Raw genomic sequence first — 16,657 nt, 5'->3', positions numbered from 1 at the left:
GGTGACCCGTTTAACCCGTTTAGTTTTAATATTGTATGAATTATTAGGATTGTATTTATGTAATACACCATTTATATATAATAAATCAGTAAATATTAAATTTTATATATGATTTGTATTAAACGGGTTAGACGGGTCGTGTTAGCGTGTCGTGTTAACTTGACCCGTTTATTAAACGGGTTAGGCGGGTCGTGTCGTGTTACCCGTTTATCAATCGGGTCGTGTTCGTGTTTACTAAATGCAACCCGTTTATTAATCGGGTCGTGTTCGTGTCAAGGTAATGTTGACCCGACCCGAATCTGACCCGACCCGAACCCGCTTAACCCGACCCGAACCCGCTTAACCCGACCCGATTGCCACCCCTAGTGTACGTCTCCAATTTTTTATTTTTTTTATTATTTATATATATTATATCTTCCATTAGTTTAAGATTGACTTAAATTAAATTATAATAGATAGAGATAGAGAATTATATTTAAATTAAAGTTTATCTCTAGACAATCAAATTTAAATTATTTAATATTAAATAATATCTTTTATAATTAAGGTACAATTATATTTAAGAAACCGTAGAGTTAATTATTTATCAATCAGTTTGATAAAAATCTAATAGTTAAGATCTTCAAGGGTATAATGAGAAAATTAGAAAGTTAGACACACGTAATTAAATTTCTTAACTAATATACTATTTTTCTTATGTAACATGGTTTTGAAATCGGTACCGAAAAACTCGGGTACGAAAACATGCTCTTATAACCGTTGGATTAAGATTATAATTTTTAAAGGTGCATCGAAGTATTTGTCTTCCTTTTAAATCTCGATGAAGTGATAATATAGTTATTCGTTGTTATAATTAGTTTAGAACTAACAGCGTAATATTTGAGTCAATAGTTTACGAGCGAATATGTAATTAACTATATAAGTTTTTGTGATCCCAAAAAATACGCATTTTAAGTTGGTGTTAGCTTTAGAAAGAAATCTTCGTGTGCTCTTCTCCTGCTTTGCAAGTTCCACGCGATTATCGTTGCACATTCCATTACGCCTACCAAAAATTTAAATTAAACAAGAAAAAATGAACTCCTATTACCACTTTCCAGATTGGCGAGAGTAAAGAAGGGAAGGTTTAACTGCTAATGAAGTGGATAATCTATGAAACGACGCTAATCTCTGGATTAAGGAACCCTGCCCCCTGGCTTATATAAAGCCCTTCAAGAGGAGCCCTTCTCCTCCACACCCCCTCTTTTAAAAGAGTAAAGAACCGAAGCTTGGCTCTCTCTCTCTCTCTCTCTCTCTCTCTCTCTCTCTCCCTTGGTTTAGTTTGCAGGTTAAGTTAAAATTGGTATAGATATGTACACATACAATACTAGCGAGGAGCTAATGAGAGCATTAGAGCCTTTTATGGCATCACCTTCTTGTACTCCCACTCGTCAAAATCCTATCTTGGATTACTCTCCTCCTATCGGACCTGAGCTGGGATTTGGACTCACCCATCTCGGCGCTCCCCGGATCCAACAGCACTCGGCCTCGCCTTCCTCGAAGAAGCCCGCCGCCAAGCTCTACCGCGGAGTCCGGCAACGCCATTGGGGGAAGTGGGTCGCCGAGATCCGTCTTCCCAGGAACCGCGCCCGCCTCTGGCTCGGCACCTTTGACACGGCCGAGGACGCCGCCATGGCCTACGACAACGCCGCCTTCAAGCTCCGCGGCGACTCCGCCAGGCTCAACTTCCCGTACCTGATCACGGCCCACCTACGAGGCCCGATCCGCTCCTCCGTCGACGCCAGGCTGGACGCCATCTGCAAGAGCTTGGGGGCTTCGTCGTCACGGAAGCCAGGCCAGTGCAAGACCGAGTGGTCGGTGGAAGGCGAAGTAGACATTAGAATATAAATATAAAAACTATCGTTGTAACAGCTTAATTAAAAGGCTTATGACAGCTTAATTAAAGGCTTATGACAGCTTAATTATAGGCTTATGATCAGTATTACTTTTTGACCCAATATTACTTTTCCCGAGGAATTATATAAAAGCATACAAATATCTTCTTAAACTGCATAAAAACTATAATCACTTACACACAAAATATCCTAAAATTACTTTTCTATCGTTCTATAATTAAAATAAATATTAAATTTTAAGATAATAAAGTAAAATTTAAATCTATCATAATCACAAATGACACATCTACACTATAGAGATAAAGATCACCCCTTTCTCCCTCACTCTCCCCACCATCATGTTTCTAACCTCCTTATTTCTTCGTCTCCCATTCTCTCCTTAAACCTACTCCTCCCGATTCTCCATGGCTCATCCCTCTTTGTCTTCTCCCTTACCAAAACCCATCTCCCTCTTTCCAATTCCTGCACCAACAACGACAAGATTGTCACCGTCGAGGTGATTTGCGCATAATTGTCCAAAAGTTATTTCTTTTTTTGGAAAAAGGGGGTGGTATAAGAAAGGTGATGAAGGTAAAATTATCCAAAAATTAATTTTTTGACTTTCATAAGAATAATTTAGTTTATCTAAAAAAAATATACTGTTCATGTGTCAAGCTCGACATATTTTAACTCATAAAAGCTTAACAGATGTGTTTATTGTAGTTTTCCAAGAGTCTAAGAAGGTATTTGTACGCTTTTATAGTATAGAATGATAGAAAGACATGAATGCAAAGTGATACTGAATCAAAGTACAGGATAGCCAAATGCAATTAAAAGCATAATTAAAATTGGAGCAATATTAATTTAACATGTAACGAGAGTTCATGGACTCCAATTCTGTCTGAAAACTTAGAACTTTGCTCATTTAGATTTTTTTTTTTTTTTGTTAAACTCCAGGATAATTTTATTATTATTTTAGAGAATAAATAGAGAGAAAATTATTATGATTAAGTAATTATTTATTACTACCATAAGGAAGAATGAGAGTTATTAGATAGTTGAGAGAGTTAGTGTCAAGAAAAATAAATAAGAGGATCATGTGAAAACGAATCATAGTTCAAAGGTCTTACATGTAATTTACCCCGTCCATAATTCAAGAACCTGAATCCCAAAGGAACAATTTAATGGTGTAATTATCCACAAGAATAAGAAAAGCAGAATGAGGCTAACATGCAATGAATGATTGTCGACTGATGAGGCTTGGGTTGCACTCAAAAAGGACTGTTATAGACTGTTGAGCAATACTTTATCCTCCCTTATGATTCAGATTGACCCAAGATGGGAAGAAACATCTGCTTATCCTGTAAAAAGGACCTCATTTGTAATGTGGAATAATTCACATCCATCACCTTCCCCACTTTTTGCATTTCTTTATCTCCTCGCTCATGCTTCAGTCTTTGAAGAATCCCCATTTTTTTCAGTTGATTGGACCAGCAGGAATTTATCTGAAAACACTATGTACAAGTAGGACTAACAGTAAGTTCGGCCTTTGCTTCAAATTTTTCTATGAGATTTCTATGAGAGTTAAAAGATAAAAGTACCACCACACAGAGGTAATTATTTCAAATAAGTTTTATGTGAGCAATATATGTACAATTTTTTGAATTTGTTGTGACTCATTCAAAATTATTTTGAGAAGATTAGCCTAATTATTCAATATATGAATCGGAAAGGATTAGTTTATTTATTTTTTAAATTTTGGTCCAGATTATAATTTAGTATACTCATCATGTCTATCTGGAAATGGAAAAAAGAAAGGATTGAGGGAGAAAGGTCACAAGCATGACGTGACTTCCTCAATGGCAGAATAAATTCGCAGAATGGGATACTGGAGCTGTCGTACAGTTGCATCACTCATTCACTTGGTGCTGTTGCTCATTAAGATCTCCATTCCTTGGTGTTTGTCTTCTTTCTGACGGAATTTAGAACACTGCTACCTTTACAAACACTTTACCGATATCTTACGAAAGAGTAATGACAGTAATATTTTATCAGCCTTCAGTTTTTCTCTTTCGACCTCACATCCTTCATAATAATCAATGCACAGAATGATATCATATCGTCACTTTTTGTACAACATTTGTATAGTATTTGTGGGCAATTTTTTTTTACGGATTATAGACAAGCAAAAGTTTAAATGCTACCGATAAGTTGAATAATTGCCGAGACAGATCAATGATATGCTAACTCAACAACACTTGAAATATTTATTCTAAATAACGAGTAAACAAAAACTATCTTTTTGACCACCATACCAACTTTGCCCATATGCTATTTTCTTCTAAAACAACTGACGTCTGAACTGAGTAACTTTTACTTATAAGAACATGGACTAAGAAATAAAAACAACATGATTCCTAGCCACGACTCAACTTGTAAAAAAAAATAATTCATAGCACCACTACACACAATTTTTCCATCTTTCGGGAGGTTTCTTTCTAACAATCAAGAAATATTCTTACATCATAAAATTCTCTGTTAGTGTGACTCATTTACTGGGCTGACAACCATGAATTGGCCTGATCTTAATGTCACATGACAAATTCCATTGAGGGTGCGCGGCAGAGAAGTGTAACAACAAAAGATAACTAACCCACCCCCAAATCTCGGGTTAATTCTAGACAATGAACTCGGAGCAGATCTGTCAAAAACTCCAATTGACAGTAGCGAATCCCCCAAAAGAATGCTAATTAATATGCTCACATGAGAATTCCGGAGTTCAATAATTGCAACTCCAATCAACTGAACTTGCCAATCTCCATCTTCTTCTTGATTGCTCTTTGGCTGTGATACACTAGTGAATCTAGAATTCCAGAAACAGTAAATATACCTGGATATCAACAAAGATGAATAATATTACAAACGTATCATAAGAACAGGGGACAAAAAAATTATCTAATCCAAATACTGAAGTTTTCAAATTAATGTGAATCACAACAGCACATCCAAAAAGGGAGCAATATTTCCAGATCATCTTTAAGAGGTAATCACAGAAAGCTCTTAAAACATAAGAGGACTTTTGAGACATGCAATTTTGTATAGAGAAAAAAATTGGGTTTTATAAGATCAGTCCATACTACAGAATCCAAACTAGAGACGGGTATAGTGTATGAATGATTGACAAATTTTATGATCAGTTGTTACCTGTCATCAACCCTATAAGAGAAAAATTAAGGCTTTTGACATAAAACTGAAAGGAATGATCCTATCGTAGATATAACTATGTAGCGGTACAAATACTTTCGGACCCTCGAACTAAGATTCATGTGGCTCTTTGGATTATCTATGATGTCTTGGACAGAACAGATCCTTCAAGCAAATGTTGTCATCTTTCTCCCTCCTTTAGGCTCTTATCATGCTAGATAAATCTATGGAGAGGTTGTTTTCATGTGAACCTAAGCTGCAGACATGAAGGTAGATTAATCTACCGGACAACTGCCGTCTAGCTTTTCTGGCAAGTGCTAATATTTTTGTTTTTGGTTTTGCCCAGGACCTTGTCATGCATATAAAGATGATAGATGTCAGGTTGAAAGTAGTTGTAAAAGAATGCCATTTTTTGGAGCCTTCAAATCATTGAGTTGTGCTCTAGCTGACACATAATTTGATGATGATGATGATGTCTTACAGTTTCGGCCAATTAGTTGTCATGAATGTACCTAAAAGACGACCTGCAATTTTCTTAAATAAATGTTTCACCATGACAATAGATGCTGACCATTATTCTATTATTTGGGTCGACAAAACGGATCTTTCAAACATCAATAGCTTCTCTAGTGTTAGATACTGACTTTTCAAATCTTGCCATTTAACTTAATTTCATGTCATAATTTTCACACCTTAATATAATAAGGCATCTCTTTTATTTCTTGCCCAAAGAGCAGCAGCATTCCAGAACGTATTTAATTGGATAAAGAAGTTCCAAGAGGCAGAGACTTTTCAAATCAAAAGAAAACTTGTTCTGTAGATGTAGGGAAGAGATATGGGCATGGGCATGATCTCCAATCTAATTTCTTTTAAAAGGATAAGCAGCAGTAAAACTTGCCAGACAACTGTAGTTGACTTTTCCGTTTAACATACATATTTGACCATTATGATTGAGAAAAAATAAATAGAAGAAATCCCCTCCCGGAATTCCTGTCAAAGCATGAAATTATTCCCACCGACTGGACAATATGTTATCTTCTTTCATGTTTTAAAAATAAAACATACTCTAAATCTTGTTCTTAGTTTTACAGATGTGTGTGCGCATGTATATATATGTAACAATTAGAAGCAAAATTTCTGCAGAATACCGTGAGTAAAATGTAATAGCCATAATGGGAAAGTATATACCTCCAACAATAGCACAAACATTAGTCAAGAAATGTAAGAAAGATACATGTCCCTCTGCGAACATAACCTGCAAAGTGCATGAAAGGTAACATATATAAATGGGTTTCACTCAATCTGTTTGAACTAAATTTTAGTACAACACCTCCCTCTCACAAGCAAGTAACAAATAGTAGTAGTTAACTATAGAAGATACTTGAAACAATATAAATGAGAGATGGTGTGAGAATCAAGGTGCAAACACCCTGATAACCCACCAAACTCAATAGACCCTAAATAGTTTCAAAAATACATTAAGACAGTAACATCTATGTGTACCTCCAAGAGCTAGCAATAAAATAATAAAGTGAGCAGAAAAAAAAAAGAAGCAGAAACAGAAAGAAGATAAGCTAGCAAATAAAGTCAGAATGAAGTCAGAATGGAGAAATTTCTATCATTGCAGCTAGAAATAGTGAACTCACAAATACTGCAACAAAAATGAAATCACTACCTTAATCGGAGAAAGGTCATAAAAGAAAAACACTCCCGGAATATATTGAATGCGGGCATTCTCATCGCTCCTATAATGCTCCGTTACAGAGAACTGCATTATCGAATGGAAATGTATCTCAAAAGATGAATAAACAACTAATCAAGAATGTCAGTCAGAATCACAATATCAATCTAAAATCTGTTTCTACCTGGTTGGACTGGATAGTACGTCCATTAATGTCAGTATAAACGGTAGGAACAACCTGAAAAAAAGAAACCAACTTTTGAGTACTTCCAAATGCAATGACAACCTTAAGTACATCACTCTTCTCTGACAGCAGGATACATAAGTTAGACATCAGACATGCAAGTAGGCAGATCAGATGTCTTAACTCAGCTTAAAAATGAAGAGAAACAAATTAGAAAGCTAACCTTGATGAAGTACTGGTACATCCCATAAGGAGTTTGTTGCATCCATTGTGCTCTATATATTTCAAGAACCACATGTATAATCACTGATTTGTTATTTTGTTATAAATAAGGACAATAGCTTAAAAAATATCAGTGAATCAATGAGATTAAGGATATGCAAAGTTACCCGTCAAGAGGGTTTAATACACCAGGAAAGTACTCTCCAAAAGTTAATCTATTTATTTTGTGGCTAATCTGGCATCATCAGAAAAGAAAATGAGCATTATATATTACTAGTGTGATCAGGGAAGAGAAGCATGAACAGGTCATCTGCATATCCTTGTAAAGAAAGCAAATAACTATTAAAAATGTCCTAATGGACGTCTTCTTACATTAAAACTGTCCTTTTGGAAAGGAAGCAAGTCATGTACATGCATATTTGACTGCTGGAAACTTTTTCCTGGGGCAAAATGGAAATTCCCAGCCACCTTATTAACTTCCAAAAAACCATAGACATTGCATCCTTCACCTTCTTCATCCTTTATCCTTTGAAGGAAACCCTCCCTTTTGCACTAAAATGCAACATAGAAGTCAGGTTCAATAGCATAACATCAAAATGTATCTTTGTTTCAAGATCGTTCAGACATAACACAAGAATTAGTCCGTCATGCAATTGCAGTTCAACATAATAAACCATAATTAGACCAGTAAACATATGCAAGTATTCTACCATCCATCAACATTTTAGGACGTTACCTTTTATGAAACAAGCTTAACATAGAAGCAAAACTGTGTGGAATTCTAATGACCAACTACTGGGAAAACTCATTACATAAGTTGCCTATCAAAAAATTTTGATGGCCTGCTTGACAATAATTAATTTACAGAGAGAAGAATAGACTCAAATATAGAGTAAGATACTTCAGAGACCAAGAAGACTCATGAAACGTAAATGATTATACCTGGTCAATCAAATCAGGATTTGAGAGGCCCCAGCCTTTCTTTCTATATGCTTCACGAACTTCTTCACAAGAGTTGCAGCAATCTTCATCCGACTACAAGCATTCAAGAATGAGGTAATCAGTCAGATGTATTACAGATGCATGGAATATATCGTATGATAGGCTGCGGAACTTTGATTTATGTAAAAGAAAATAAGGCGTAGAAGAACAAGAAAAATGCCATTTATCAAAATAATAGATTACTTAATGCCATACAGAAAATGAAATAGGAACAGGAAAAATTCTCAGAAACTTCAACAGTAGTTAATTAGCAAAACAAGGTATCAAAACAGAGATTACACACCGCTTCTGCACCATAGCAGGAACCACAATAGGTTTCGTTGTGTTCGAGCCTCCCACCATGTCTTTGTAAAGGCTTTTCAATCTGTTAAAAAGAGAAGATAACTACACATTGTGAAACAAAAAAAATGTTGTCCTGCAGAATATCCACTCACAAAAAGAAACTCCATATGTTCAAAAGAAAAAACACAAAATTACTAGTCATGCAAACATTTATCAAATCTTTAAAATGGTATAGTCAATGGTCTCCACTTGTCCAGCCAGAGAGAGAGAGAGAGAGAGAGAGAGAGAGAGAGAGAGAGAGAGAGAGAGAGAGAGACCAAATTAAACTCCCATTTCATGTGCTCTGAAGATCTGCTTGCTACAGATTTATAGCCTGAGTTAGTTGGTCAGCTGGAAAAAAAATCAATGAAAAATCCTACCAATGCTGTGCGAATTCTTTTAATAATCTAATACAAAGTGTTGATTCGATTGAATCTTCTAGTTATTTCCTTCTAATTTCCTGCTTCTTTCATCTACCTTTTCTATTTCTTGTCAATCTCTTCTACTTGTACATGGTGATTTATCCTCTATTCATTCATTTGCAGTTGCACTCTTTCTTAGCTTGACTTAGACTATGGATCATCTATAACCCTTCTTACAACCAAATAAAACATATGGCTTCATATCTCAACAACATTCTATCTCAATCGTACGTTCTCATAACATGACCTACATAAACATAGACAGGTCCACAAAAAGAAGTATAAAGGCTATTCATGGCAATGAACGAACCTTTGAGAGATGGGATCATTGGATGCTGCTACAAGCTTTGTCACCTCGATATGTACATGCTACATATATTCCATATATGTGTAATCAAAGTACATGTCCATGACATTATGGAATTGAACCATAAAACCATGTAATATACGATATTAGCCTCATATGTTATATATACAATTTGCCTTAATGCTTTCACATTTTATTTTTCTTTAAGGCAAACTCTTGTTAATTTAACAAAGATAGTTCTCTTCTTTGTTACTTTAGGAATAAGGTCAATTCTAGAATGGATATTGCTCTTCATTATTTTCAAAATAAACTCTTTATTCTAAGAATAACTATTCTTATGTTCACTTATATTCTAGAATAAATGTGTAATGATTATCTTGATGTAATATAAAATAAAGAAAAAGATGGAAAAAAAAATTTATTTTTATAAAATTATCATAAATACCTTTTGATTTGATATAAAGTAGACATGATTAATAGGATTGTGAGTAAAACAAATGCAGTGAAAGCATAAGTAATGTACAAACACATAAGGAGCGTAAGAAAGAGACAGATGAAGAGGAACAAAAAGAACTATAGACTTATGTGTTTTTCTATTTTCTCGTAAAGGATTATCCCTAATTTCTACAGTCATAACGAAATCTATAGATATCTGAATGTCCAGGCAATAATAAAATAAAATAGAACAATGGTAAAGGAGTAGTAATAATCGAAATTAAAAGTAAGGCAATTTTGGATGCTTTAGACACTGACCTTAGGTGCACCAATTCCATCTTGTCTTGCTTCTATGAAATTGCCGTAGGAGTCAATTCGTTTCTTAATTATATCATGCTTCTATAGGAAAAGAATATTACAAAAAATCAGATGAGATTTAAGTAACTTAAAAGTGAGGGAAAGTAGAATATCTTATTATCACATAGTCAGTTATCATATAAGAACATGCAACAGAATACACCAATTTACAATACATACTACATCAAGGTGCTCTTCTCCGCTGATATCCATAGCATCAAGACTCAGTATTGAACATGGAAGAGCAGGGAAAGTTACATCAAACTGCATTTTAAAACATGCATGAATATCAATAAGTACTAATAAATGTTCAAATACCAGAAAATAAAACTACAAGAGGGCTGCATAACATTCATGATTCATCTACAAGCACCACAAATCACCCACACACAAGATAAGGGACTGAAAAATATAATTGTCCTATTACATTAATACGAAGAGTTTCCCCTCTTGATGTATCTACTACTAGCTTTGTTTCTGTAACTGCATGAAGATATAATCCTGCAACAAAAGGGAAGATGGAATTTAATAAATGAAAGAAAATTGCAGAATATCCTACTGCACATGTAAAAACTGATGTCTATAAGATTCATAAAGGAAAACGAGCATAAAAATGGAATAATGCACTTTGAGCTTACATAAATGATGGAGAACAAGTCTTAGGTTGTTTATCTTTTCTAGTCCAAATCCATTTAGATATTCACATATGATAAATTAGAAAAAAAATTCTAGATAACAACAGATAGAGTAACCTTATTAAGAAAAATCTAAATTCTACCATTCCAACCAATCCAATAAGGGAAATATGATAGTGCAAGCCTTAACCATCACATCAAGCGACGTCCTTTTCTCATTTTGAGTCTTTTCTCGTTAACAGATTCTTTTCCAATAGGAACCCTAATTTAAGAACTATCTGCTCCACCTATCACGAACTCAAGTATTTCAAATAGTTCAAACGATCAGTTGACTCATTCCGACCACCTACAACCAAAATTATCATCAAACACCGAAATCCATAGCCCGACAACCGATCTATAACACCCTCGAATGGAAAAAATCAACTGTTACCCATCAAAGATAACTAGATCAACGAACCCGACAACAATTGTCCACCAAAAGTTTTCGAAAAAAAAAAAAAAAAAAAAAGGAGAAAACGCTCGTCTTGGCTTACTGAGTTCGGAGATGAAGAGGAGGAACATGACGATTGAGGAGACGATGGTGATGATTCCTCCGGAGAGGGTCCGACTGTAGAAATCCTCGTTGATCTTAGGGTAAGCATCCAGGTTTCGAAGCTTCCCGAAGAGGCCATCCATCCTCACGACAACTAGAATAACAGAGAGAGAGAGAGAGAGAGAGAGAGAGAGAGAGAGAGATGGAATTCTATAAAAAGGAGAAGGGAGAGGCGAGAAATCTACTGACTCAATTCCAATCTCTCTCCTCTTCTTCTCGACTTCTCGTTTACCTGTTTGTTTATTTGGGATGGGCTCGATCTTAGAACTTTCTTGAAAGAAGAAAGAAATTAGAAGACGAGCTCTAAAGTTAAATCTCGGACGAATTTTTGGTGATTTTTTCTATCATTTAATATATATTGTTAATTAAAAATAAATAAACAAAAATTATATTACTCCTATAATTTCCCTTTATCATTATTGACACACCTATCATAAGAATATTTATTATTAATTTAGGTCGGTGCCGATCGTGTGAGTAAATTCGAACCGACCGTCAAATACGTAATATCGTATTAATCGTGCATAAAAATTAATCACATCTTAATCTTTTATAAATTATTATTTTTGTATTACTTTCACTGTTTAAATAAAAGAAATAGACTCATAACACTCCTAGACTATTTAAAATATATCTAATTTCAATATAAGTAATCTTAAAAGATTGACTAACTTAATACATAAACAAAAATATTCTTATTTCTCTTTTATCTTCTCAATGGCTTCTATTATAACTTTTCTAAATATTAAACTCTAAAGTGGTCTTCTTTACGATTCACTCCATAGAAAAATTTATTCATCTAATTAGGTAATTAATTTTTTTGAAAAAAAAATCTTCTATGATAGAATTTCTAATAGAGCACTTAGGAGCGTACTTAGGAGCGTATGTGTTATTTCTTTTTCTATACAGAGCAATAATTAAGAGTGTTAAAAAGTAATTAACCCTAAAAATAAAGAAAAACTAATTTTAAAATCATATGAGAGATATTTTAATATTTTATTTTAAAAATATAGCATAATATTTTCTGTTCAATGAGCTGTTGTTAGGTTAAAGTTTGCTCTGAGAGTTTTAATTTTTTTAAGGTACTAGAAGTAAAATGTAAGAATTGGATCATAAATATCTATACAATAAGTGTGAATAATAATAAAATCAAAGAATATGGTGTACATTTAATAAACTTCTCTAGTATAATATGTATATATTGTCCTATTTTAGGTGACCTAACATGATAAAACTATACGATTCGTGCAAAGCAACTAAAACTAAAATTTGGGCCACGTCCTACCCATTTAGGCCGGCCCATGTAATATCTTTGATCCAGAAATAATTATTGGGCCATTTAAAATGGGTTTAATCTTAACCCATCTAGATAGTGGTTATAGGCCTTAGCAAATTATAAATATACCACATAAAGTTTTGTTTATACTTTGGAAGCTATCATAAATAATCCAATGTGAAGCTTGTCAAATTAGCATATTATTCACGAATTTAGATTCCGCCCGATGATCAATTTTGTTGCATCATCCGATGCGAGCTAACGCATCAGTCTCGAAAATTTGACTGCTCTGAGTACTTTAATTTCACCGAGATCCCTTTAAAACTAAATAAATAGGACTTAATAACTCTCTCTTTTCTCCACTAAAAATGGAGCATGTGACCAATAATATTATAATAGAAATAAAAAAGTTGATTATGCTAAAGCTAATTAGAATATTATTAAGTTCTAAATTCTCTTTAAAAAAATAAAAGAAAAGAAAATTCTTCTATGAAAACTAAAGTTCTCTTGCTCGAGCAAGACTAAAGTTTTAATGTGCAAGAATATTCGTTACAGGATATAAAGTTTGAGATTTGGATACATAACCAATAAATATATGATTAATGTGTGGTTGAAAGGAACCTTAAATTAGGAGCTATCAAGAAAGATTAATAATGGTGCTAGTCATAGATAAGAATAAGCTTTTGGCAATTTGACCTAATGAGCATTCCAATATTATGCTACTAATATATTCATCCTAATTCTAATCTATACATAACTTAATTTGGATATAAAAAGAGTAAGAAACCCTTTTCATTTTACAACAAATAAACATTATGTTTCAATTTTCCTCACTTTTAAAATTGTAGGCATTGCAAATACCAATTAAAAAAAAGAAAAAGAGAGAGATAATATAAATAAATTATATAGCTAGGTCTCACTATAAGTTCATGTATCTTATTGGCTTTATTTGATTCTCATAGGTTCTATGCATTTGGATAGCCTGGATAGCCTATAGGAGACGATTGGTATCTATTCATCTTGAGGAAAAAATGTTCTCAGATAACCTTTAAACCAATCAAAGAGAGTGACAAAAAGAAAGATCTAGGTGAACATGATAACATTAATATTATATATATATATATATATATATATATATATATATATATACTTAGAAAGCTACTAGCTTATGTGGAGCCAAGTATTTGGTGGACCACCCTTTTTGTAATTTAAATTTTTTTAAACTTTTTAGTTGGTTGGAGTTTAGTTGGTTTTAGGTAGATTTTTATTATAATATTGAAAAATAATGTACTTACCTTTCTATAATGCTATTTCAAATACTCACAATTTTTAGGAATTTATTTTTATAGGAAATTTGAATATAATGATAAATTTCTTATTCTCCGTAAAATTTAATTTAGAGTGTTTTTGAGTTAGTAAAAATAAAATGTAATAGTTGAATAATAAATATTAATATTGTACGTAAGAATGTAATTCCATTTTATTATTAACAAGCTCTTATGTCATATTAGTTGGGTTAATCCCCAATTTTAGTAATTACTTTTATAACAATAAAAAAAATCTTTGCTGCCACTTAGGAAACACTTATTTATTGTAGTTTAAAATTATGCACTATGGGTAGTCAAATAATTTTATTTAAAGTAAAGTAAAATATAATACATCCATAAGATCTTAGCCAACTTGGCAACTTGGTATTATTATTATCATATATAGGTTAATAGTTAGTTAAAGTGAAGAGGAATCATATATTGACATATCAAAGAGAAAAAAAAAGTTAAGATTCTGAGAATATTTGATGAGATTATGAAAGTAATTGATGCTGGTTTAGCGGTTACATTTAATCATAAGGGAAAGAACCTCAGAACAAACAAAAGAGTATAAAATCTAAAGAAAAAGTTGTGAAGATCATGGACTAATTATATTTAATTATTTACCTTAATTACCTCTTGATTTATATGATCTAGATTATAGTGGAGAAAAGTAGGAAAACAAGAATTTAATATCTATGTTAATGTAATAACTACCATCCGATAATTAAAATATAATTTACACATATATTCTCTATACTTTTTTATTATTTACATAAATCTTAATTAAGGAGAAGAAAAGTAACTATATAGTTTTTATGGATTATGATGGCTAAATGTAATTAATCCTAAAAAAAATATAAGAAATATATAAATGGGAAGAAAAACTAGAAAAACTAAAAGCCCTCAAAATGTACTACCATATGCTTTACCATTGCAATAATATGGATGAAAACAACAAGTACTAAATCAAATATATTATAGCCGACTAATGGGATACCATTCGATTGGTTAAAAAATCTTGTCGAATTTGAATCTAAGTAACTTTAATGTTTAGTGATACGTTAGTATCTCAAAAGGAAAAATAAAAAATCATTGCAGTTGAAATTTCATGTCTTCCCCATCCAAAACTTGGATTGATGGAATATAAAGATTTAAAGACAAAGAAAAAGATTTCAGAATTACTTTTATGATGGATATCTCCACTAAGCATACCATGTCCAACTCAAACTCTTGAGACTTTTTGTTTAGTAGTTAAAATTTCTCCAAGAATTTAAATTAATTAACCAATAATTATAAGCTTGTAAATTATATTCTTGAGTAGATTAGCAAGCTTAACCCCGGTTTGCTTTTTTTGAACTTTTATTACAAGTAAATTTTAATTTATGTGACCATTTCTTTTTGTCCAAACTATGTTAAAGGTAAATTTTAGTTTAAATTCTTATACTTTTGACTATTTTACTCTTTATATTATCTTTTTTTATATTAATGCCCACAAAATGTAAAAGCAAGACTTTATTCACAAAGAAATTCTAATTTATGGTAGAAAAGAGTATTATGATTTTTTATATTACAACTAACTAACATGATGCAGTTATATTATATTTGATTGAAGGAGGTACAGTTTGACTTCTAACACATATGGCTTCCAAATTATATTGTAATTTTTGTTTCTATATGTATACTTCTTTAAAATTAATATTTATATTAATCTCTTTTAAAACCCTTATTACATGAATCCCTTTATATTTTTTTTCTTGTGAATACTTTTCAACCAAAACTATTATTAATTTCATCAAATAAACTAAAAGATAAAACTATCTTTTTTAATACACTATTCTCGGTTAATAATATTTATATCTATTTTGTCAAAACCTAACGTAAAGAAATTTAGATCCGTGTAGCCATATAGATGTAGACACATCTTTCTATTTTTTATTTATTTTTTGAAGTACTGACTTCTATTTTTTATTTTTTTAAACAAACAATAGAAAGTAAAAATTTTTTTGCACAATTTCAATATGATACTATCAGTCTAACCAAATATTAGGGAGTGATAAATTTTTATTAGCAATTAAATTCTCTAAAATTATATACATCATACTATCATGTCACGTTCTCCAAGTTTTAATAACCAAACCCGACACTCATATATATATATATATAAAATCTCTGTGTATCAGGTGAGATGACTTATATATCTCACTGATAGTTTATTAAAGAGCGTTGTTGCGTTGAAAATCGTACGTTGTCACATCTGACAATATGTTAGATATACGATAGTAAAAAAAAAAGTAAACTTTTTTTAACACATGATTAATAAACTCTGAGATACCTAACAATAAACAGAAAAGGATCTCATCCAGCATTTGAATAAAGCAAAGCCCAAATTATTTTGTGAAGGATGGAGTTGTTTACGGTCTCAATAATTTGACAGCTCCTACTCTTTTGTTTCTTTAATTTCTCTAATTATTGAGAGGAACCATTCACGTAACCAAGATAATATATGATTAATTAGATACCCAACTTTTTCCACCAAATAAATCATTAAGATTTTAAAAAAAAAAGGAGAGAGAAAGGAAAGATACATAGCTGACTCGGATGATGGCGACCCGATATCGGCAGTTAAACGCGGTTTGGAGTCTGCCACATGCACCCAGAAGTCGCACCCGTGAATGTGACCCGAGCCAGCTTAGCCGACAACGCCTCCCCTCTCCCAGCGGGCCCCACTCCTCGCCCGAGCGGCCTCTCATCTCGACGGGTGCGATGCGACCGCGTGTCCCAGTCCACGGTCGGAGGAGGCGGACGCGTTCCACCGACATGGCATGCGGGGACCCA

General features: G+C 32.8%; 2 protein-coding genes across 2 annotated transcripts; one reads left to right on the top strand and one right to left on the bottom strand.

Moving 5' to 3' along the window:
- Positions 1–1,232: 1,232 nt before the first annotated feature.
- LOC140760363 (ethylene-responsive transcription factor RAP2-13-like) lies at positions 1,233–1,994 on the top strand. Its single transcript, XM_073097296.1, has one exon. The coding sequence runs from the start codon at positions 1,348–1,350 to the stop codon at positions 1,882–1,884; it is 537 nt and encodes a 178-aa protein (XP_072953397.1). The 5' UTR covers positions 1,233–1,347; the 3' UTR covers positions 1,885–1,994.
- A 2,348-nt stretch (positions 1,995–4,342) lies between these two features.
- On the bottom strand, positions 4,343–11,527 carry LOC140760495 (uncharacterized). The gene is made up of 13 exons (XM_073097473.1): positions 11,178–11,527; positions 10,434–10,507; positions 10,187–10,270; positions 9,968–10,048; positions 8,448–8,528; positions 8,105–8,197; positions 7,535–7,714; positions 7,330–7,397; positions 7,164–7,215; positions 6,941–6,994; positions 6,751–6,843; positions 6,264–6,330; positions 4,343–4,761 (listed from the first exon to the last, which is right to left on the bottom strand). Exons 1-13 carry the CDS (start codon positions 11,317–11,319, stop codon positions 4,670–4,672), a joined length of 1,161 nt encoding a protein of 386 aa, XP_072953574.1. The 5' UTR covers positions 11,320–11,527; the 3' UTR covers positions 4,343–4,669.
- Between the last annotated feature and the right edge of the window lie 5,130 nt (positions 11,528–16,657).

The sequence above is a fragment of the Typha angustifolia genome, chromosome 5 (genome assembly GCF_048772165.1).
Source record: "Typha angustifolia cultivar Huaian chromosome 5, ASM4877216v1, whole genome shotgun sequence".
Taxonomy (NCBI): domain Eukaryota; kingdom Viridiplantae; phylum Streptophyta; class Magnoliopsida; order Poales; family Typhaceae; genus Typha; species Typha angustifolia.
Note: the sequence above shows the minus strand (reverse complement) of the source record. Positions and strands in the feature narration are given on the sequence as shown.